The sequence below is a fragment of the Bipolaris sorokiniana genome, assembly GCF_000338995.1.
Source record: "Bipolaris sorokiniana ND90Pr unplaced genomic scaffold COCSAscaffold_1, whole genome shotgun sequence".
In the NCBI taxonomy this organism is placed as follows: domain Eukaryota; kingdom Fungi; phylum Ascomycota; class Dothideomycetes; order Pleosporales; family Pleosporaceae; genus Bipolaris; species Bipolaris sorokiniana.
This window is the reverse complement of record NW_006911895.1, coordinates 374,580-396,089: the sequence shown is the minus strand read 5'-3', so window position 1 is coordinate 396,089 and position 21,510 is coordinate 374,580. Positions and strand designations below refer to the sequence as shown.

The window sequence follows — 21,510 nt, the reverse complement described above, 5'->3', positions numbered from 1 at the left end:
CTTAAGAATCGGACTTGTACGACTGAAAATGCCCTATAATGATAACACCACACATCCTTGGCTGTCTCCCATGTCTAACAACGAAAGCAGCATCTTACGCGTCCCCCCCCCCCTCAACTTACACTAACCCAAGAGAAGCCCTCATCCCCGTTCACTGTTCCCGGAGGAGCAGAAAAGAAAACCAAAGAAGAATCTCACCCGTTCTCAAACATCGCCCAAAAATCGCAATTCTAGCCCCATAGAAAAAAATATCCGACCAACGCACGTACCCACCATCCCTCGCCCAAGTTTCCCCGCTCTACATAACTACACTACTACCCTTCATCCCCGCGCTCCCCTTGCAACACCTCGCCTGGACTTTCCCCGCCCTATCAAAGCGGAATCCCCTGCCACTTACTTGCTCGTACCTTCACGATGCCCATCTCCGCTTTTTGCACCAAGGGTTTGCTATCTAACTAGTTGCATCTGCGCCGTTGTTCCGCTCATGCTCTTTCTCTCAAAGCCCCATCCATGTAAAGCGCCACTCAACGGCTGGACCTTTCTCATCCCACGGAACCAGCCGCACACGCAACGACTTCTTTGAAACGATGTTCCGAGCGGAGTGTAGAAGGTGAGGTGCAGAGAGGTCGAAATGTACTAGCACGCAGCCGAACCCGCTCACTCCCTGCGCCACTGTTCTGTGTCGTCGCGGACAGCGGGATGTGGTGGATGGCCGTGCTGAGTGGGCTGCGGTGCAGGACGAGCGGACGCAGGGTGGAGTGGACATGATACTTTGGGTAGGCAGGATACCTTGTTAAGGTGAGCGTTTACAGTGTTGGCGCGTATACTGAGAGATTACATGTTGGAACAGGGGGCGTGGAATGGGGTGTTCACACGGGGAAGGGGTGTATTCGGGGGTTATGAGGAGGTAAGTAGGCTGTGCTATCGTCTTCTTTGTAGGAGGAAGGAGATGTCTCTTGGTGGGCCGAAAATACTACTGGGATAAACACAGCCGACATTTACAACAACGCTGCTACTTGCTAACAGCCGCCTCCACCACAAGGCAATTGAAAATTTGTTTTGCATGTGAAAGTACTATGAGAAAGAAATCGTATCGTTCTATACAGTGCTGGTATACAGTTCAATCTCACTGATCTCGCACTGTTTTGTTGTTGTAATTTTTATCCGAGTATTTCGGTCCACCAAAAAGTCAAGGGTACCGTGTCATTAGTGAGAAACTCTATAACGTTTATCTTACAAAGTAAGCGTAACTGGGACATACTTACATCAACCACATACGACAGAATATGTAGGAGTGATACTTGTCAAAATAAACAAGTAGTGGGTCTGTCAGTTCTGTATGATAGAAGGCGTCCGCTTACCGTAATAACCATTTGAAAGGCATTCTCACTTTCTTCTACCGAGAATATTTCGAATCAGTCTTTGTAGATTTGAACTAAGAAGGTATAAGGTATCCAAGAATTTTTTTTCGGTTTTCTTAGAATGTTTCGTGAACATATAGAGCAGAACTGGAGGCTGTAACAGTATAGCTTAGTCAGTCGTGTTGATTGATTCTTCAAGCCTGTTCTACATTATTGAGATATGATAGTAGCAATGCCTCAAAGAGGGATCAGGGGTCTTAGGTTATAAGCTTACGATGATTATCGCCGACGCAGCACACGCCCAGAGTCCGTAATGAATATATTGCCAGAGAATTTAATGCTACCAATGTGCTCTCCCATCTCTCTGTGACGTTGAAGCTTGCGTGATCTTCTGGTGAGTTGGAGGTTGAAGCGAAGCATAATGAGTTTGAGTGTTGTGGAAGACATTATTCGAATACATCTACAACATCTGAAACGCAAAGATCGAACTTCACTACAGAAGGCTCTGGGTCGTGGGCACTAGTAAAGTGTCTCGAATAGTTTCGTTTCTTAATTTATCTGTCCAAGGCACTGAACACATTTGCAGATGTCGCTTCTCAAACTGGAATCTTTTCAAATATTACGAACAATCAAAAACATACTTTCTTAGCAAACATTGACTTCGTCTAGTCTTCATGAACATATCGAACATCCCCTCCCCTAAAACACACCATTCGTTTCGGCGAGCGATAATTATGGAATTCAATCTAACATCATTGTATGTACTGTACAAAAGAAATGGCCGTTATGACTGTCGTCCGTCTTCTTGTCTACTTCTATCCTGTTCATCGCCACCCTCCTCTTTCCACTTACTACGTAGCCATTTCAGTTTGAACCAGTCGCTCAATGCATCTTGGCTTCTATTTTCCGAGCTATATGCCCAACTCCTTCTTGCTCGGGAAGCATCAGGTAAGTCTGCATCTGATAAATCGCCATCATCTGGGTCAGGATGATAGAGTAATGGCGAAGACGAACCAGGATCGGCGGGTCTTTTCCCTTGGGATACGCTTCTGGTCTGTCGGGTAAGGCCTTCAAACCAAGATCTTCGGCGCATCTGGTTGAGCCAAGCAGATTGCGCCTTATTTCGTCGTGGAGGCAACGTGCCTGATCTTGGCCTATGATCAAGATCCACAGATCGGATTGCAGGTGAGGGCAAAGTCTCGCGGTCGTTGAGCTCATCCCATATTTCGTGCGTTTCCTCGGAAATAGTCAAGCGTCGTCTTCGTGAAGGCTTGTGAGGACGTGTATTGGCCTGAGCTGCATGCAGGGCTGTAGTATCCAGTGACAATCGCTTCTTGGGGTTGGACAAGGGCCTAGCAGGACCAGCCGGTGCTCGGGCTAGTAGTGGTGTTGTTTCGTCGATAGATTTACGTTTGGTGTGCGTGGAGAAGTAGCCTCGGTCTCCTCCAGCTTCCTCGTCGGTGAGCATTGGTGATGCCGGGTCGTCGAGAATATGGGTATGCGATATACCGATACCAGGTTGAAGCACCGTCTTGGGCATGGGAATCCTACCCACCTTGGCCGCTATTGGCGACCTTGGTTCTTCCTCATTGTCCTCGAGACGCCAGCTCAAGCAGACAACGCCTGCAAGAAGGACCACGGTACCGAGTGCGATGAGTCCAGCGTGAAGACTCGACAGTCGGTCGCTCTGGTCAAAGTATATCAATCCGTCTACAATGGCAATAATGTTATAGACACAAAAGACCAAAGGATAGAGGACACTAGTACTACACAACTTGAGTCCGCAGTGCATGTAATAGAGTTGCGTCAGGGCGAATGCAACTAATCCAATCAGGATCATCCAAGACTGCCAACGATTGAACTCATTGTGGCGATCCACGATTGTGCGGACCAACAGCTCAACGGCGCTCTTGGCGACAAGTAGCGAATGCGCAGAGAGGATGCCACTGACGCATCCAAAGGCCATTCCTCGTATCAGGCGTAGTCTAGGAGTGGTGCGGGGATAAATGCGCTTGAGGACCCAGGTGGCGGTAACCAAGATCACCACAGCAACACCCGTCATGCTCATCCAAATTAGAAAGTTGGTTCGTCCTAGTAAAACCAATAACTGGTCCAGGTTATGCGACGGCTCGGCAATGGCACCGAAGAGGGCTATCAGCAATGCGCCGACAGCGACGAGTAGAGTGCCGGCGAGCGAGTAGCGCGTAAAGGGCTCGCTCAAAATAATGGAGGCGCATATGGAGTTGAAGACGAGGCCGGAAGCCTGGAGAGTGGAGAGGACGGGAAGGGGGAGGGTGGTGATTTGGATGGTGCTGCCGACAATGTTTGCCACGAGGAACATGAGCATGCCCAGCTATCCGGGGTTAGCGAAGTGGTTGTGTATGTGTGCGGTGAGTATGCGTGCCTGCCATCTCCGTCGCCTGTAGGGTGGGCGTCTTTCGTCATCGTCGTCCTTTTCTTCCTCGAGGAGATGCGACTTGCGCTGGAGTGTAAGGCCGACACTCTGGATGCTGGTCGAGGCGAGGCCGACGATTACTCCCAGCTACGGAGGGGTTAGTTAGCAGGTCTAAATTTCTGGCGCCAGACTCACAGCAACGCTCGCGCCTGGCGACATTCCGACCATGACTGTGTCTGTTGGCTGCTGTCGGTGACTGCACCTGTGTTACCTGGGGGTGTGGCGCATGCTGTGCGAGCGGCGGACGAGGAATGGGGGACGAAGAACAACAAGAGAGTGGGAGAGCGCAGCTGGCGATGGCAGCGTAGACGTGGACGTGGTCGCGAAACGTGACGCTGTCGAGTCGGTGAAGTTGGGGGGTGGAGGGCTAGCCGGTGGGTGTGGCAGGGGTCAGCCGACTGATGATGTATGTAGAGAAGTGGGTTAGGAAGCTGGCGCGACGAGGCGTGTGTGTGCACCGAACGACAGCTGGGCAAAGAAACAGGCGCAGAAAGTGACAAATAAGAAATGCGTGCTGGCGCGACATGGGAATGGTTCGAACGCGCGATGGCGTCGCAGTCAGTGGGGGACGCGCTGTGGCTACGCATGTGGCTGCTGTGGCTGGTATTATGGCTAGTGCAGCCAGTGTGGCTAGTGGGTGCGGGCAGCATCTGGGGCTGCTATCGCCAATTGGTGGGCCCAGCGCATGCACCTCGAGCAGCTTGTCCAAGCTCCGTCACTGCCCATACCGCCCGACGATTCCAACTCCATCGCCAGATCCCACGCCCACATACCCCTCCACCACCACCGACGAACCCCCACCGCCGTCGCCATCATGTCGCAAGTTCACGCCCTCTCCGACGACCAGGTATGATGCCCGCCGCAGCTCCAGGCAGCTCCAGAGCTCCCCACCTACGTCAACAGCGCTCCATGCTAACAAGTCTCCCATGGCAGGTCGCCGGCGAGCTCAAGAAGATGACGGCCTTTATCCGTCAGGAGGCCATGGAAAAGGCAAATGAGATCCGTCTCAAGGCCGACGAGGAGTTCGCCATTGAAAAGTCCAAGCTGGTGCGCCAGGAGCAGGCCTCCATCGACGCCTCGTACGAGAAGAAGTTCAAGCAGGCCAGCATGTCGCAGCAAATCACCCGCTCCACTGTCTCCAACAAGAGTCGATTACGCATCCTGTCCGCCCGCCAAGAGCTGCTCAACCGCCTGTTCGAGGACGCCGAGAAGAAGCTGGCGGATATTTCCAAGGACAAGAACAAGTACCAGTCCATCCTGAAGAACCTCATTCTCGAGGGCGCATATGCCCTGAATGAGGACAAGCTACAGGTCAAGGTGCGCAAGGCAGACAACGATCTGACCAAGAAGGCCATCGAAGAGGCTCAGACCGAGTTCAAGAAGAATATGAGCAAGGACGTTGCCATTACCATTGACGAGAGCGACCCGCTGCCCGAGGGATCGTAAGTTAATACGTTCGATTCATCCGGGTTTATGACTAATTTTGTCCAAACAGCGCTGGCGGTGCCATTATTGTCGGCACAAACGGCAAGATCGACATCAACAACACCTTCCAAGAACGACTGAAGCTGCTCGAATCCCAGGCACTTCCATCCATCAGGGTCACGCTCTTTGGCGAGAACGAGAACAGGAAGTTCCACGACTAAGTTCCTTTTTGCACGGCGACCCCGGGGATTTTAATCATCATGACCATGGCATTTCCTCACCCACATAATGTCGGAATACAGGGAACATGTGCGTTTGTACCATGCACTTGGCACACAAGTGACTTTTTTGCCGAGTAAACTCTACACATGTGGAGAAAGAGAGGAAGAGGTGTTCTGTACATTACTCCAAGCAAGATATAGCGAGTCAACTTTGCACATTTACCGTATATGCGGTAGTTCGGAGCATCATCTCTGGACATTGCTTACTATTTATTTGATTATTGTTACAAACAATCGAAGTAGGTCGTTAAATCGTATACATGCAGAAAAGAAAAGGGGTATATGTACGTCCATCATCAAGTCGCATAAGTACTTGCCGTCACCCGAAAATACTGCACCAAAACCTCAGTCGCGAAAATGCCTGGCAGTATCAATTCCTCAACGGCCAATCCGTCGTCTCACCATTCCATCCCCTCTCCACTCTCCTCCCATGTCTCAACCCCACATTCTCCTCTTCATCCTGCTTTTGTTCATAGTATCCGCCATACCCCCCACCCGTATAATAATACTCCGGCCCGTAATCCTCCAAATACGCATCCAACGACATCGAAGAAAAGCTCGACACCGCGAGGCCAGACGAACTACTTCCCGTCCCACTATACTGCGCCGCTGTGTGCGGAACCGCCTGTGTAGGTCGGTAAACCGATGTATCCCTCGCATCATTCACTGGCACCTCTTCCGTGCTACTGGGACTGGGAACCGGTTTCCGCGGTATACTGCTCCTCCTCCCCACCTCTCTATTCCCACCACCAAAACTCCGTTTCCGATGCGCATACTGCCCCAACACGGGCGACTCCACGTCGAACTCCCCAGGCTCCCTCATCTCAGCCACAGAATGCAAACTCGACCCGCTAACCCTCCTTCCCCTTGCTCGATTCGAAGAGTGACTGTGACACAGGGCCGGCGCCACCATCGGGGTATGTGTATCTTCCCTCCCAACCATTGCGGGAGTTTCAGGGTAGGCATCATATATGTCTGACGGGTCGTCCCAGGGGTATTCTTCAGTGCCCCGCGTGTAGTGATGGGTTAGTGGTAAGGTGGCGCTGTCTGAGGGTCCTTGTTGGAAGGAGAAGCGCGGGATGAAGCCGGGGGAGGAGGGAGGTTGGCTTCCTTCGAGGGTTCTTTTGCGGTGGCGGCGGAGGAGGAAGAAAGAGAGGAGGAGGATAGAGATGGAGAGGAAGCCTAGAGGGAGGGCGAGGCCGAGGGCGAGTTTTTGGCGGGAGGTAAGGCCGGAAGGGGTGGGGGGTGGAGCGGGGGGTTCGGAGGGTGTGCTGATTGGGGTTGCGGAGGAGGGAGGCGGAGTCGAGATTGTGGGTGTCGATGAGGCGGAGAAAGATGAGCTGGCGGTAGGAGAAATCGAAGTCGATGAGAATGACTGCTTAGACGAAAACGAGGATGGTCGAGTTGTAGTCTGGCTCAACACTGCAGTTGTACTTCCCCCACTCTCACTCTCCAGCTTAGATGATGTAGACACTGTCGCAGTCGTACTCGTCACCCACCCATCCGTCTGTGTAACCACACTCTGCTCCGTCCTGGTCACAGAAGCCGGTACACTAGTCGGCACACTCCCACTTTCCGGTGGCGCTGCCGTTACAGGCCCAAACACCTGGATGAGATACCTCTGCACCTCAACTGGCAACTCGCGAAACCACTGCGGTCGATTATTATCCAGGAACTCGGTCCAGAGTATGCTTGATACAGCGGGCACGTTTGTAGCAGCGACTTGGCGAAGTGACTGGGGGAGGGCGGTAATGAGGATGTTGACGAAGTCGATACTACTCGTCATGTTAGCAAACCATTCCCATTAGAATATGGAAACATTAACGTGTGCGTTTGAGAAAAGGATAGAGGAAAGTTCTTACGCATCAATATCCTGTCTCCCTTGCAATCGTGGTGCAGCCGTGATATCAGGCGGCGCTGGCACCACAGCTCCATTTACGACTCCGTTTCCAACAACAAGGAGAAGAGGATAGAACCATCTTCGTAGCGAGTGCATGTATGAGATGTAGCGAGTGTCGTATCGCACACGAAAAGAGAAAAAGAAAAGAGAAAAGAGATTCCCGACTAATACTTCATAACCAATGTTTTGTTCAACTCAACCCTGTGTAAAGCATATACGCTTCAAATCATTCAAGTCGAGCGAAAAAAAGATCAGAAAGAATGTTGCGTAACCCAGCAACTATTTCAGAACCCCTCCCATCTCTCCTCACATCCATCTTTCTTTTTTTAGGCCTAACAAGCCCCCCAGCCCCCCAGGCACACACTGATGCGATTCGTCCCAACACTCCAAGGCTGTGGCGAACATGGCTTCATACTCACGTAAACTTGCTTAACACAGCCCCAAACTTGATCGCCCCCGCCACAACGCCACCCGTCCGCCATCCTCTCCACATAAAATATACTCTACCTGCAGATTTCGGCAGCAAAATCTTGTCTAACTATCTGATGGACACGTAACTGGTTGAATATCACTGCTATACCGAAATATCCCTGATATTATATGTACCTGGTGGGACGAAAGGTATTCATAGTGGGACGGGGGTGGCAATTGGTCAGAGCTAAGCCCGATTTAGTAATTGAGCTGGGGATTGATACCTGGTGTACATAGCCACCTTAGCTAGCCATTAAAGCTTCACATTAGTAGTATGTCGCTCTCTAAGGCTAATATTATAAGCTAGTAGTGACGCGCTTAAGGGGGTTTGGATAGAAGGCTGCATTCCTAGTACAAGCGCTATTGGAATTAACAACGTGCTTTACTGAGGAAATGTACTTACTTAATATAAGGAAAACTTGTAGGAAAGTTAAGAGCGTTACCTACAATGAAAGCTGTACATGGACCTAGTGGTAAGTCATTATCACGCCTTCCTACGTTGCGCAAGTTTAAAAACAGATACATTGGAGGTGCTTATACAATGGCTCTAAATGAGATAACAGGTAGATTCATTCTCGGTTAGCTCAACGCGCACCAGGGTTGGCATTGCCTGTTGTTCACTTAGAAAAGAATATTCGTAATGTCTTCCTTCTTGAGTTTTCGAGCTGCACGGATTTTTTCTTGCTTTTCTTTGCTCCACGTCTTTGATTGGTACTTACGGCTCCTCTCCCTCCTCTTTTCCCGTTTTTCCATCGCTCGAACCTCTAGATCCACCCAACGGGGAATTGGGCAGGTTGGAATTTGCTGTAAAATAGCGAGCGTGTCGCGATCTCCTCCTGCCTGATCCCGCTGTTGGCTAGAAGAAGTAAAGCTCTCAACGTGAAATTTGCGTCCTTCCCGGCACAGTGAAACCTATTGAAGGAACATTCGAGCAAAAGCAGCAAATCGCTAAGAGAACCAGCCCAGAACCCAAAGACCTTGTATGCCACCTGGAAAGTGTCTAGAACAGCCTAGAGAAGTACTGGAGTCTGGAAATCTAGAGCTCGTAAAACCCCGAGGTCTCTGATGATTCCATGACCTACAAACACGATATTTCGCGCTGGAGGGATAAAGGACTGAATGCGGTCTACTATATCTGATGGATGAATCGTGATTGTCTCCCCAAAGATGAACTTTTCAGAAGCCTTTCTCAAGTACGAGGGAGATCCTGTGGCAAAGTTGTAGGTCGATATAAGCTTGGCTGGCGAGACTTTGTTAATTTCCTTCGTATCGAGAATGGCGAGGCCAACTTGGCAATCATTCTTCTGGGCAAATCCACGCTTAATTGTGTTGATGCCCTCGAAGTCAATGGCGATGAGGACTACATCCGATAGTCTAAGCGACCTGGAAGAAGAGCATTCTAGACGAAGGATCTCGTGCAGGATATGTAGTACATTTTTTGTAATTCTTAGTTCTATAGGAGGCATGGCCTCATTTTCTGTTTTATTTATCAGCGTAAGACTTATGTGCCCGACATGTTAGTCTAGATGGCAACCACTTCCTAAGTTTCTTAATGCACCTTACCCGCCGGAAATCGTCGTTAATGAGGCGCCGGGCGAAGTCACTAAGGTGCTTGAGGATTCGGTCTGGCTATGTGCACTATTTCTGCAAACGTATTTTGCGCTACCAATTGTAATAAGGTGGCGAAAGAGCTCTACGCTAACTAAAAGGGTTCTTAGCTCTACTAGAGTTATTTTTTTTAGATCCGCGATCTAGGTGGTAATGTTTAGAGATATAGAGACTGTGGTTGGCTTGATTGTTCTTATTCTAGGGATTTATGGGTCGAAATAATGCTGACTGGCTAGGTAAATACGTTTACAGACATGATGTAACGCATAGAGGTCTCCAGCGCTTTTAGGACTTGCCGCTGGCACTGTAGGCTGTTGAGGCGTTGGTGGCGGCTTAGTCGATATCGCTGATGATTCGCATACCAGGGCAGCGATTTGATGTAACGAAGGATTTAGTTTATACATAAAATTCCTAGCTTTCTTCATATACAAACGAGTGACTAGACTTAAAGATAACAAATCAACCCCTCTACCACTCCGAGTGACGAAATGAGCGACGACGAGTTAGACATGATAGTGCTAACACCATTTTGTTGTAACCATTCCGCTGAGACCAGACTCGCAAAACACCCGTATTCAGCGCAGAGAAGCTTTCGCGGATGAATTTCGGTCGATGCCCCTTGCCCCTAATTCTGTGGCTGTCCAACTAACAGTAGACCTGGTAGGAATACCTGAAAGAAACATCCCAGCATCGATCAATGATACCCAAGTTTGCAGCATCACCGTCGCAGTTGTTTCCAGTAAAAACTCGAACTATTTCAATGTTTGTTAGCACATTCCCCTTCGATTTTTCAACAGAGAATATATAATCACGAACTTTCGCATCCGGGTTGCTTCCACCACAGTCTGAGACCTTTGCCTGGGAGACTCCTGCACACTCCATCGGAAACGAGGTTGTCGGTTTGTCCGCCGTTGCATCCTGTAGTACTGAAGGTAGCGAAGGAGACTGCTTGCTCATATTTCCCGGCAACGGCGGGGGCAGCGTGGGCGGCGAGAAGGCCAGTAATAGAAAGAACAGACGTGCTTAGCTTCATGATGCCGGTGTTGGTTGACTGGGGTTCTGCAGTAGATACAGCTTGGTGGAGTGATAGATGCTGTAGCGGTAGATGATGGTCTGTCAGTTCAGATGAAGATGGAGAGAAGCTTTATATTCGCTGGGTTTTCAGCTCAAACGTATTGAGTCTGCTAACAATTTTATTTCTTACTACCATATTCCTATTTTGTGGGACTTGTCTTCTACAATACAGGCAAAGTGCTGATATGCTGTGTCTCCTGAGGATTTAGCTACACATCGGAGATGTGTGCAACATGACACTTAGATTGTAACTAACATACTTTGAGCTAGTCTGGAGATCAAAATCGGTTTATACGAGAGATGAGTGTTAGCACCTACCGCAAAGGCCTTTTGCTCGAGCAGTGGTCTGACGTTACTTTCACGGGATCTACACCTGTGGTTGCAATCCGAGAATCCTCTGGTGCTAGTTAATAACTCTACCCAGTTATTACCTTGAATGTCCCACTACTGTATTATGCTATATCCATGCAGCACCACGTGAATCGCAGTTAATTAACCGAAAGCATCGTTACAGTACTCTTATCGCGCTTCAGCCCATCCAAAGACTACGAGCAAGGACCTTGGCATTACAAATATTTCAGTAGTACTGAGGTGTAACTCCAAATTTGAAATACATGGCGTGATGTACCGTTACATGCAACGTTGATAGCGCTGCATGTTGAGAGCAACGAGCTGAACGGGCCGATGCATGCTTATCCTACCAAAACAACTAACTAGCCTCCTACTTTAACAGGTAATAACTCCACTAGCATAACTCGATGTTACAAGTAACAAGAGGGAAATCTCTCCTTGTTGTGCGTCGCATGGTAGGAGAGTATTGGGCGCACATGTCAGAAGATAATAATTACCACGGAGCAGTTCCCACATAACTTAGCCTCCTACTAAGAGAGAGACGCTAATAGCCTCTCTCAGCAATCTAAGGTCTGTCAAGATCGACAACATCTGTCCTTACGTAGCGGGACAGACGTTACGGCAACACCCGAAGCTAAACACAACTGCCGTTGCAAGCTTAGCCTGCACGCTCTTTCAGCCGCCATCTATACCGCCTGTTGCACGGTACCCATCCCGCAGCTGTCAGTTGTCAGTTGTCAGCTCTCAGCTCTCAGCCCACAGCTGAGCCCACCGCCCAGCTTTGTTGCTAGCCCCCAGAAAAGTTTCGTCTCTCATCAACCATGGCCACTTGCGATGCATCCGCTGTTCACAGAGCCTGGAACGCTTCTATCGCCAACAACCATCTCGCTGTAGAACACCGTTGTAATAGAGAGCGTTGCGACCCGGCACGGCGCCACCCCGTTCTGTTTCCCGCCTCGCAACTTGGCTAATTTACCCAATGTTCACTCAATATCTAACTAGTTATCTTTTCTTAGTAGTATACCGAATATCCCCGGTGGTATATAGGTAGTTGCACGTGAGGAATGCGGTTGGGAAATCAGGTTTCCGAGTCGTCGAAGTGGGGCGCGAACAACGATGTGTGTGGCGGTGCTAGAAAGGAGCAGGAGCGGCGAGGTCGGCTGGGAAGCGAAGGGGAAGAGAATAGTAGGTGTACATAAGATGGTATGACGTTTTTTGGGGGATTGTGGGGGTCGCATGCTATGAATAGATGGGATGGGGGAGGAGATTGTGATTGGGTGGGGTATTTTAGAGTGGTAAGAAACGCGTGAGTGTGAGATCTGTGTGTAGTACATCAGCGGTATAGAGTAATCTACAGTATAATGCTTCGACTGGTCGATTATAGGTTTAGTCTACTGCGCAAAAGAAACAGCACGTAATCGTGTACGATACCATAATACTAGTATTTTCTGATATATACTACACTGCCCTAACCCCCACACACTCATATCCATACTCATACAATCCATATCGCATCAATCACCCCATCTCCCTTTGCCCCTCTACCCAGATTTGTCCCAAGGAGAAAAAAAAGGCTCTATACCCTCACCCTAGCAGCACTCTCGTTCCGCTCAATCGCCATACCGAATCCAAAATCCTTCCTCCGCTTATTCCCCTTGCGGTCACCATACTGCTCGTCAAACTTCTTAATCGCATTCAAACTGCTCATGTCCTCGCTGATACTGGCGCTGATTTCCTGCAGCGCTTTGTCAAAGTGGCGAGCATGCAGTGTACGTTTTTCAGGGAAAACATAGTCTTGACCGCGGACGAGATGTGGGGGCTTAGATGACGACAATGAAGTGGCTGCAGAGTCAGTCTTGCTGGATTCAGATTCTGTGTTGTTGTCACTTTCTTGTAGAGCGGCTTTTGCGGCGGCCAGGGCAGCTTGTTCGTTTTCTTCCTTGACACAGGCAAGAGCTGCTGAGACGGCAATGTTCTTGAGGTCGCTTCCACTATAGAAAGGCGTGCGCTTTGCAATGTCGTCTAGATCGACAGACTCATCTAATTGCTCGCCCCTGAGATGGATGCGCAGGATTTCTTTGCGGTCGGCCTGCGTAGGCAGATCGACGAGTAGGCGGCGAGGTAGGCGACGAATGACGGCGTCATCCAGGTCAAAAGGCCGGTTTGTAGCTACCATGACGAACACTGAGAGATCGTTGAGGCCATCCCATTCTTTCAGAAATTGATTGAGAACATCGCGGTGGGACGCCCGCTCACGCATTGCGTCTCTTGATGCGAATACAGCGTCTGCTTCGTCGAGGAACACAATGCATGGCGACAGTTTGCGCGCCAGCGAGAAGATGGCGGCAACGTTCTTCTCGCCCTCGCCAACGTACTTGTCCATGATCTGACTTCCAGACACTTCAAGTACCGAGCTGCCACTCTCCTTTGCCACGGCTTTGGCAAGAAGTGTTTTGCCGGTACCTGGAGGTCCGTACAGCAGCGCACCCGAAATCTTCTCAGTCGCTAGGATACCATAGCTGAATGCTTCAGGCCGGAGCAACGACAAAGAAGTGATTGTGCGTATCGAGTCTACAGTCTCTGTTGGTACGTGAACCTGCTCGAATGTCGTCTTGATTTGATCGGGGTCTGCGATGCCAGGCATAAGTCGCTTCTCGTGCTTATTGGCAGTAGCCGCTATTTTTTGCAAATTTTGTTGACGCTGCATAGCCCTTTCATCCACACGTTTCCGTGCAGGGTCAGGCTCAATCTTTGCTTCCATATTGTTCAGCGTATTCTTGGGTCGCTTTGACATCTCGGCCACTTTCTCGAAAAAGGTATACTTGGCCATGTCGCTAGATTTCAGCAAGCCTATGGCCAGGGCTACATGCGCCCAGCTCAACTGGCTTGGTACATTCCCAGAATTCTGTGCCGGACTCGAAACTAGCAAACCTAGAGCTGTCAGGGCTACTCGGTGCACTTCATCGTAAGTCAGCACCCGATTAAAGTGCGATTCCAAGAATATTGGCGCCCAGTTGCGGAAGCTCGACATGCTTTGGTCCATGTCAGAGATGCCAGCAGCGGCAGATGGATCCAAAGACCGAAGCATATCTCGAATGTGATACAGGTTGATGTTTCGGAATTTACTCTTTTCGTATGGCGAAATATCTGCCAAGGACGCCATACTGGCTCCGAGAGATGCAATGGCCTCGTCGAAATTTGGCGTGACACTACTGGATTCTGCGGCCATGACAATGGTTCTGAAGAAACTACTTTCGCCCTCATTCTGAAGACCACGGACACCGCTGTGGTCTGTTAGCTTCATCACCAAGATGTAAAAATCAATTTCCTCACCTGGCGTTCAGTTCGGGCGTGAGGTCGCGTGAACAAGTACTTCCTACAATCATGATGCTCTCGCCGGCAATCCGTCGCTTGCGAACAATTTCCTCAAGTCGCTGAATAATACGACCGCCATAGTGAGTAGCGTTCAGCTCCTTAAAGTCCTTTACAAATATAATTTTTGGCTTTGCTGGAACACTGGGCTTCTCTGAGGCCTGACCAATCTTGACTGTTAAGTTGATATCTGGTCTGGCACCAGCTGGCAATGTCGAGTTCAGATCAAGCTCGGCGCTTCCCTGGCCCAAGGAATAATCAAAGAAGGCCGGGCTCTTGGACGATTTTTGTTGTTGATCAGCAGGGCGGACACGGTAAAGAGCCTCATTGCCGGTGATACCTCGACTTTGTTTGATGTGGTTCGCATCAACCAAAGCTTCCAAAAGAGCGGCCAGCTTGAGATCCTCCAATTGCATCTCAGCGTGATTTTGATTACGTCCAGAATCTTCGTTTGAAGCAGCAGTAGATGGTCCAAATGGATTTCCCGAACCGAGTTGCAGGCCTTGTAAATTCTGAGTCATGGCACGCAAAGCTGGTGTAAGGGCAATGATGGAGAGCGGTATAGCACGAGGACGCATCGCGCTCGGATCCGACTGTTCAACAGATGAGGCTTGTGACCACTCTGCTTCGTCTTCGGCACCGGCTTCCTGCACGTCTGCCACGAAGCCGTTCATGTCGGCACTCAGCCGATAAGTTTCATAACCCAACGCCCTGATTGAATGTGGAGATGGCTCCGCTCCTTCGCCCAAGTAGTCGGCGGCAAGCTGGGCAAGATCTTGAGCATTCAACAAGACGACGTCAGCGCCCGTTTCAACAGCCCAAGACAAGACACATGCATCGATGGATGCCTCATGCTCAGGTGCAGGTGAATGAAGGATTAGATTTGTCTTGGCAGCAGGGAAAGAGTCGCTGGCGGCTGGCTGTAATGTAGAGAGAGATGCAGCCATGGTGGCACGAATTTCGGCAACTACTAAGGAGGATAAATGTTTGGAAGTTCCCGTCTGCCTGGTCCTGGCGACCTCTCGTTTCCTCGCAGCTATCTCAAGTTTGGCACTTTGTTTTCTCATGGCTTCAATCTTCTTGCGAGGGTCCATGTCAGGGTCGTTTTGCAGCTTGTTCAGCTTTGACCAGGCTTCGGTGAAAGCGCCATCTTCTGTGATTGCGGTAGCAGGTACGTCGCCGGGGCGTCCAGCTTCTGCGCTCGCTACTGCCTCATCATTCTTTGACTGTGACGCTGGATTTTCTACCTGATCCCTCGGTGCCAATATCTCCTCGAGGTACTTGTCGACCCTGTGCTTCTCGTTGTCGTCCAATCGCCGACTCCACAGGCCACGTACCAATCGCGAGAGGATCCGGGCTGGGTCTAATTCGGGCTGAGCAGGCAGTACGCATGCAGCCTGCTCTCCGGATTCAGCGTGTGTGACTGAGACAGAAAGAACTGCAAGCGGTTGTGGGTCTCCAGGTAGGTCCTCCCGCCGTATTACCCTCCTCCTTAGGAACCAGTCTGGTATGTGTACGGGCGGTAGCCCCTGAGCCTTTTTGCCTCGCTGTTGGCGTCGCAGGGCAGCAGAGTACCTGCGCGATGTTTCTCGTGACCGCTGAAGTTTTTGTGCTAGTATGTCGGGATCTTCTACGGCTACCGCGCCGTCTGCTGGGTCTTCGGTGGCGGTTGATGCCTTGTCTCGGTCCGCTGAATCAACGCCATGCTGATCTGTGGGTGTGCCATTGGGAGCTGGTGGGGGATTTGCTGCTTGCGCGAGGGGGCGCGCAGTGTGAAAAGGCCGTAGCCGTGGTATGGATGGGTAGCGTCGACCGCGGATAAAGCGCGCTGGAGGTCTTTTCGTGGACGCTCGCAGTGCTGACCGAATCACGTACATTCGGACGTCGAAGGCACTCCCAGATATGAAGAGAGAGGAGGCCACAAGAATTGATGGCCTTTGAGCGAGGGTTGAGCACTGGGCTGGGTATGATGGCAATTTCGTCAACTTTCTTCATTGTCTGAACAAGGGTCCAAGCCAAGACATGCGGCTGCACCCGCCCTGCGGTACCGCTGCACCCTAGTCACGATATATACTATAATTGCAGAAACTTGAAACCGACTACTCGGTTTGTAACATAGATGTCCGCGGAGAGTGAATATTTGTTGGTGGCTGCAGTGCTGGAATTCGTGTCAAAACGTGCTGTGCAGATGACGTAACCCGCCAGTGTACATAGCATGGAAACTCGGACTGGAATAAGTAAAAGATAGATTGCAGGTGCAAAAGGTATGGTGCGCGCGAATCATGTCAAAAGGCTTTTACAGAGACTGCATTGATCGGAGCAACCTGAGGCAGATATATGGCGAAACATGTGATTACATTATGCAAACAGGACGCATGTAGAGGGGAAATCATGGTAAGTAGAATGCCGGGTTGAAGCAGTGGTATGGCTTAGCATTCGAAGTAAGATGAGCGATTGCTGTCACCGTGTCGGACCCACTGGTGGGCTTGTGAGCTGGGCGTTGTATATGTGTGTATGTACATGTGAATGCACTGCTGTGCTGACAGAGACGAGGTATAAATTCTGACGGCCGCTTATCGAGCCCCCATGCCCAGGGCCTAGACACAAATACGAAGACATGGAGATTGGCCAGCTAACGCATCGGTGGAGATGCAAAGAAGGGGGGCCTCTCGGAGATATTGTGGAGAGGGAGCTGAGATGACTTGTCGGTCTGAAGAGATGGCTCACGATGCGTGCTTTTCTCTTCGCCAGCCATCCTTGCTTGCCATTTCATGCTCGTGGTGTTTACTACATCATGCTATTGTTTACTGTGGTCATCTCCGCGCATGCACGGGGCACGCATGTAGCGCCAGCAGATGTCGCAATCGAATACAGTGCCAGTATCATTGGTGCGCAGCGTGGATCCTGGATAGGAGCGTGTTTGTATTTTGTTCTGCCACGTCGTGCGCTGTGGTGCATGGACTCTTAGTAGGCGCATGCCCGCAGCGAGGCCTATCGCCAAATGGCACCGAGGGCAGACGCGTGTGGGGTGGCTGTGGTGTGCTTAGAGGGTCGCCAGGTGTGCTATCGTCGAGCGTGTCTTGCACATCGGTACACAGAGTTTATAGAGGCCCACAGAGAGCAGAAGATAGGCCAGCCCCGCGAATATCAGAGTGGCTGAAACGGAGCGCATGCGGTTGTGTGATGGTCAAGGTCCAAGGTTCGAGGGGCAGGGCCCACATCGTCGGGGGTACTAAGCGAGCGTCTCTGATTGGGCACCGCCCCTCCGCCTGTTCCTGCTGTTCCTGATTGCGGTCCGTGCACCATGGTGATCGTCAATTCCTTCTGCGTGTTGACCGCCCAGACGAGTTGGCTGTTGAGTCCAATTCACTTGTCCAGGCGCTGGCCTGCCTACTTTACCATCTCAAACTGCCCTGCAGGCATCTCCATCGCCGTCCTCGACAATATCTATATCCTTCGCGCACTCCCCCACTCACGTCATCTCTAGGTGCGCGGTAGCTTCGCGATAGCTTCGGGTCAACCCTTTCTTAGTTAGCTGCGTACCATTGATTCCCTTACCAACCACGCGACGGGCCCTTCACCCACCTCCTCCAAGCAGGCGCACCCAGTGCCATGACGCCTTTTTGACATGTCTGCTAGCCATCCCACACCTCATCCACCATCGACCTGGAGGCCGCGATGTCGCTTACGCCCTCCAATTCCCGGATGAGCCCAGCGGTTGGGTCTGGCATCAAGCTGACTGCTTCTCCCTCTCCCTTCTACAAAGCCACCCCGCGCGCCTCGCCCGTCAAGCAAGCGCGCGCAGAAGTCAACCTTTCGCTGCGCCAGGTCATCGGAACCACGACCAATTCGCCCAATGCCTTTGACAGTCTGCCCTCAGGTTCCACTTTTGGCTATGCTGCCGGCGCTGCAGCTGTCATTGCTGCAATTGATGATCGCGGTCATGTCACCCAGCGTTTCTATCGCGCACGGCCTGCTACCAATCCCATCAATCCCTCAGCATCAATTTATGGCGGCCCATCAACACCCACCCAGAATGAGAGCCGCAACCGCACAGCCGTCTCTCTGCGCGACGCCAGTTTTGGCGCTTCGTCAGCCTCGTCACCCAGCAGTCAGGACTGGGCAGACTCTCCCAATAATAAAGCTTGGACCACAAGGGACAAGATAAAGGCAGCAACCTGCGTCAGCTTCAGCCCCGACGGCAAATATTTTGCTGTAGGAGAGGCAAGTCACATGCTTACACCTGATTTTATTATATTCTAACTTAGTTCAGACGGGTTACAAACCTCGCGTCCTCATTTTCTCCGCCTCCCCAGATATCCCCTGCGATACCCCTCTCTCATCACTTACAGACCACACCTTTGGCGTAAACTGCGTAGCATTCAGCCCCGATTCCCGCTTCCTTGCAAGTCTAGGCTCAGCCAACGATGGCTTCCTCTACATCTGGCACATCAACTCGCGCTCCGGAGCTGCCACGCTCCATGCTAGCAACAAGTGTGTCAGTCGAATCAACCGGATGGCCTGGATGGGAAACAAGCTGATTACCGTTGGCGTCCGCCATGTCAAAGTCTGGAAGATTGATGATATCAATACCACGCTGCGCATCACCAGAGGCCGCCAGAGCGATGCTTCATTTCTTTCTAGTTCCATGCACAAAACATTGCCGGGGAGAAATTGCATTCTTGACAGCCTCAAAGAATCCACATTTACCAGTGTCGTTGCCATCGCCCGAAACAAGGCTATTGTAGCTTCCGACAAGGGTGATATTTGTCTGATTGACGATTCAGAATCAGACCAACGCTTCCGCAAGCTGGCAGATGCTGGATTCGCCGTAAGCTCACTAGCGGCAGACGTCAAAGGTCGACTCCACGTTGTCGGTAGCCAAGGAACACTGAAGACCTTCAACATCAGTGAGATTACAGGAATAAGGACTCCTCCACCATCTCCTCCGCCGCGGGTCCAGTCCCCTACCGTCCCAGTTACTGATTGCGAACAAATTGGCGTCATTGCTTGCTTGAAAGACTACGTTGTCACTGTTGATTCCCAACGAGCCATTCGGCTGTCGCAGTTGTGTTCTGACGATGACGATGCGGTTGTTGGTAAGGTGGTTCGCACGTTGCCAGCACATGGCAAAGCGGTACTTGGTGTGCACGCAGGGCTCGCTCAACCCAACGTTTTCGATGCTTCCTACTATACATGGGCTGCCGACGGGACAGTCATCTTCTGGAGTCAGGGCGCGTGTAAAGACTCTCTCCAAGTCTACCTTGAACAGCTAGACGACCCTGAGGCGGTTCCCAATGAGTTGAGGACTGTACGCGTCACTGCCGACGGTGCACATCTGATAGCAGGAGACAAATTCGGCGTATTGAGATTCATCAACTGTGAAACGAAGACTTGCATGCTGGAATTCAAAGCACATGCAAGCGAAATCACCAGTATCGCCATACACGAAGAAGAGCAAGAGATATTTATCGCTTCGGCCAGTCGAGACCGGACCGTACAAGTCTTTGCGCGAACTGAAGAGACTTGGGAGCTGTTGCAAACACTGGACGAGCATGTCGGATCAGTGAATGGAGTTACATTTTCACGCGATGGCACACGCCTGGTGTCGTCTTCAAGCGATCGAAGTCTGGTGGTTCGCGAACGATTGTCGCTCGAAGATGCTAATGGAACCAATCGCGCCTTCGTGATGTCACGGGCCATTATTGTAAAAACCACACCCGTGTCTACGGCATGGGATGTCGATCTGGACGATACCCTTCTGGTTTCGACCATCGATCGTCAGGTGCACAAATTCGACATCCGCACAGGTCAATGCCTCAGCAACTTCCGTGCGTGTGATACAGATGGAGGAGATGCCGTTGTTTTGTCGTCCTTAGTCCACATATCTCGCGGCTGGGGTGCTCCATTGATCGCTGGTGTATCGAGCACAGACAAGTCGATACGTGTGTATGATGACAACGGTTTGCTAGTTGCTCGTGACTGGGGCCATACCGAGGGTGTTTCTAATATTGCGCTCGTGAATACGCCTCAGAGTTTAGCAGATGAGTCAAGCGAAAAGTCGCTAGTTACTGTCGCAGTAGACGGGACTATATTTGTGTGGGATCTTGGCATCCAGACACCAAGTCGCCCCGATCCTCCAAAGGCTCCTGACCTACTTGCTCCAAACACGCCATCAAAAGAAGATCTGTTATCCAACAGGCCGCCTCTACGGCGCGTACTGTCGCAGTCGGAATTGGCGCGTTATCAGCGCTCAAATCAGGAGGGAGACTCGACACCGAGTGGAAGCAGGTCACCGAAACTGAGAAAGAAGCTCTCAAAAATCTCCTTGGGTTCGACTCCCAAGCTAGATCCTTCTCCTATACCAAGCAGCGCGCGGGACGGGCAAATAACCTGTCAAGAGAAGGGCACAGGGCGGCGGAACAAGAATCGTTCGCCGTCCCCTCCAAGCCCCAGGAACACACAACGACCCAAGCGCCGCGGATCAACAGACGCTAGGAACCGTAACAAAGCACCTGCCCGCGAATTCGGGACTATTGATGGATCGACAGAGAGCTTGTGCAGAACACTCCGGGCCTATAGGAAGCGCCTTGCAAACTCCACCGATACCATGAGCCCTGAGCTCGCGAAGGAGGTTGAGAGAGAGCTTGCTGTGACTGCAAGAGCAATTGGTGACCGGGTCAAAACCAAGGCTTTTGAAGAAACGGTTATGATCAAGCTGCTAGACCAGTACTCTGAGCGGCTGGTCAACATGTTGGATGAAAAAATTGCAGCCAGTGTGGCTCAACGCGTGCGTGAAAGCAGCGTGGGCAATTTTTCAGACGGACCCGATTCCCCTCGCGTTACTCATCGTCCTTCTGCAAGTAGAACTGACAGTGAGGATATGAGGAGCTTTCGTGAAGAATTTGATTCTGGCGCCGAGGCCCAGGATAACAGGAAGAAGTAGGTAGTGTAAGATAGGTGGTTTTGCCCTAACGGCCGGATATACAAGCCGCACATGATGAACAGTGCGGCAGATGCGGCGTTGAGAGTTGTTTTGTAAGTACATCAAGTAGGCGTTCTTTTCTTTTTGGGATAGTGAATGATGCTCTTTCCACCGTTTTGAGCACACACATCCTTTAGGCGTTGGAAAGTGGGGAGACATGGCCCGGGTTTGGCCATTTGTATTACTGTTTATTTTTTTTCCTTGAATCTCTTTTTGTCTACAGCACC

At 50.9% G+C, this 21,510-nt stretch overlaps 9 protein-coding genes across 9 annotated transcripts; 4 read left to right on the top strand and 5 right to left on the bottom strand.

Annotated features, from left to right (window-relative positions):
- The first annotated feature begins 8 nt into the window (after positions 1-8).
- Positions 9-272, top strand: COCSADRAFT_206119 (uncharacterized protein). Its single transcript, XM_007696330.1, has one exon. It carries the CDS (start codon positions 39-41, stop codon positions 240-242), a length of 204 nt encoding a protein of 67 aa, XP_007694520.1. The 5' UTR covers positions 9-38; the 3' UTR covers positions 243-272.
- A 172-nt stretch (positions 273-444) lies between these two features.
- Positions 445-977, bottom strand: COCSADRAFT_31854 (uncharacterized protein). The gene has a single exon (XM_007695938.1). It carries the CDS (start codon positions 764-766, stop codon positions 497-499), a length of 270 nt encoding a protein of 89 aa, XP_007694128.1. The 5' UTR covers positions 767-977; the 3' UTR covers positions 445-496.
- A 972-nt stretch (positions 978-1,949) lies between these two features.
- Positions 1,950-4,363, bottom strand: COCSADRAFT_176921 (uncharacterized protein). The gene is made up of 3 exons (XM_007696329.1): positions 3,952-4,363; positions 3,766-3,903; positions 1,950-3,714 (listed from the first exon to the last, which is right to left on the bottom strand). Exons 1-3 carry the CDS (start codon positions 3,982-3,984, stop codon positions 2,146-2,148), a joined length of 1,740 nt encoding a protein of 579 aa, XP_007694519.1. The 5' UTR covers positions 3,985-4,363; the 3' UTR covers positions 1,950-2,145.
- A 267-nt stretch (positions 4,364-4,630) lies between these two features.
- Positions 4,631-5,462, top strand: COCSADRAFT_166085 (uncharacterized protein; the record flags this gene model as incomplete). The annotated part of the gene is made up of 3 exons (XM_007696328.1): positions 4,631-4,663; positions 4,750-5,258; positions 5,312-5,462. 3 exons carry the CDS (start codon positions 4,631-4,633, stop codon positions 5,460-5,462), a joined length of 693 nt encoding a protein of 230 aa, XP_007694518.1.
- A 377-nt stretch (positions 5,463-5,839) lies between these two features.
- On the bottom strand, positions 5,840-7,636 carry COCSADRAFT_206085 (uncharacterized protein). The gene is made up of 3 exons (XM_007696327.1): positions 7,385-7,636; positions 6,011-7,297; positions 5,840-5,973 (listed from the first exon to the last, which is right to left on the bottom strand). Exons 1-3 carry the CDS (start codon positions 7,516-7,518, stop codon positions 5,958-5,960), a joined length of 1,437 nt encoding a protein of 478 aa, XP_007694517.1. The 5' UTR covers positions 7,519-7,636; the 3' UTR covers positions 5,840-5,957.
- Positions 7,637-8,841: 1,205 nt separating this feature from the next.
- COCSADRAFT_340871 (uncharacterized protein) lies at positions 8,842-9,359 on the bottom strand (the record flags this gene model as incomplete). Its single annotated transcript, XM_007696326.1, has 1 exon — positions 8,842-9,359. The coding sequence occupies one exon, from the start codon at positions 9,357-9,359 to the stop codon at positions 8,904-8,906; it is 456 nt and encodes a 151-aa protein (XP_007694516.1). The 3' UTR covers positions 8,842-8,903.
- Positions 9,360-12,240: 2,881 nt separating this feature from the next.
- On the bottom strand, positions 12,241-16,279 carry COCSADRAFT_31850 (uncharacterized protein). Its single transcript, XM_007695937.1, has 2 exons — positions 14,260-16,279; positions 12,241-14,210 (listed from the first exon to the last, which is right to left on the bottom strand). Exons 1-2 carry the CDS (start codon positions 16,173-16,175, stop codon positions 12,503-12,505), a joined length of 3,624 nt encoding a protein of 1,207 aa, XP_007694127.1. The 5' UTR covers positions 16,176-16,279; the 3' UTR covers positions 12,241-12,502.
- A 425-nt stretch (positions 16,280-16,704) lies between these two features.
- On the top strand, positions 16,705-17,405 carry COCSADRAFT_31849 (uncharacterized protein). Its single transcript, XM_007695936.1, has one exon. It carries the CDS (start codon positions 17,027-17,029, stop codon positions 17,264-17,266), a length of 240 nt encoding a protein of 79 aa, XP_007694126.1. The 5' UTR covers positions 16,705-17,026; the 3' UTR covers positions 17,267-17,405.
- A 476-nt stretch (positions 17,406-17,881) lies between these two features.
- COCSADRAFT_206051 (uncharacterized protein) lies at positions 17,882-21,472 on the top strand. Its single transcript, XM_007696325.1, has 2 exons — positions 17,882-18,522; positions 18,572-21,472. The coding sequence occupies exons 1-2, from the start codon at positions 17,977-17,979 to the stop codon at positions 21,242-21,244; spliced, it is 3,219 nt and encodes a 1,072-aa protein (XP_007694515.1). The 5' UTR covers positions 17,882-17,976; the 3' UTR covers positions 21,245-21,472.
- The last annotated feature ends 38 nt before the right edge of the window (positions 21,473-21,510 follow it).

Coding starts and splice junctions, on each gene's coding strand:
- COCSADRAFT_206119 (XM_007696330.1), top strand. CDS start 39: ATGATAACACCACACATCCTTGGCTGTCTCCCATGTCTAACAACGAAA.
- COCSADRAFT_31854 (XM_007695938.1), bottom strand. CDS start 766: ATGTCCACTCCACCCTGCGTCCGCTCGTCCTGCACCGCAGCCCACTCA.
- COCSADRAFT_176921 (XM_007696329.1), bottom strand. CDS start 3,984: ATGGTCGGAATGTCGCCAGGCGCGAGCGTTGCT. Junction 3,904..3,951: donor CGCCAGGCGCGAGCGTTGCT/GTGAGTCTGGCG, acceptor ACCCCTCCGTAG/CTGGGAGTAATCGTCGGCCT. Junction 3,715..3,765: donor ACAGGCGACGGAGATGGCAG/GCACGCATACTC, acceptor AACCCCGGATAG/CTGGGCATGCTCATGTTCCT.
- COCSADRAFT_206085 (XM_007696327.1), bottom strand. CDS start 7,518: ATGCACTCGCTACGAAGATGGTTCTATCCTCTTCTCCTTGTTGTTGGA. Junction 7,298..7,384: donor GGGAGACAGGATATTGATGC/GTAAGAACTTTC, acceptor CATGACGAGTAG/TATCGACTTCGTCAACATCC.
- COCSADRAFT_31850 (XM_007695937.1), bottom strand. CDS start 16,175: ATGTACGTGATTCGGTCAGCACTGCGAGCGTCCACGAAAAGACCTCCA. Junction 14,211..14,259: donor ACGCCCGAACTGAACGCCAG/GTGAGGAAATTG, acceptor AACAGACCACAG/CGGTGTCCGTGGTCTTCAGA.
- COCSADRAFT_31849 (XM_007695936.1), top strand. CDS start 17,027: ATGCGTGCTTTTCTCTTCGCCAGCCATCCTTGCTTGCCATTTCATGCT.
- COCSADRAFT_206051 (XM_007696325.1), top strand. CDS start 17,977: ATGTCGCTTACGCCCTCCAATTCCCGGATGAGCCCAGCGGTTGGGTCT. Junction 18,523..18,571: donor AATATTTTGCTGTAGGAGAG/GCAAGTCACATG, acceptor AACTTAGTTCAG/ACGGGTTACAAACCTCGCGT.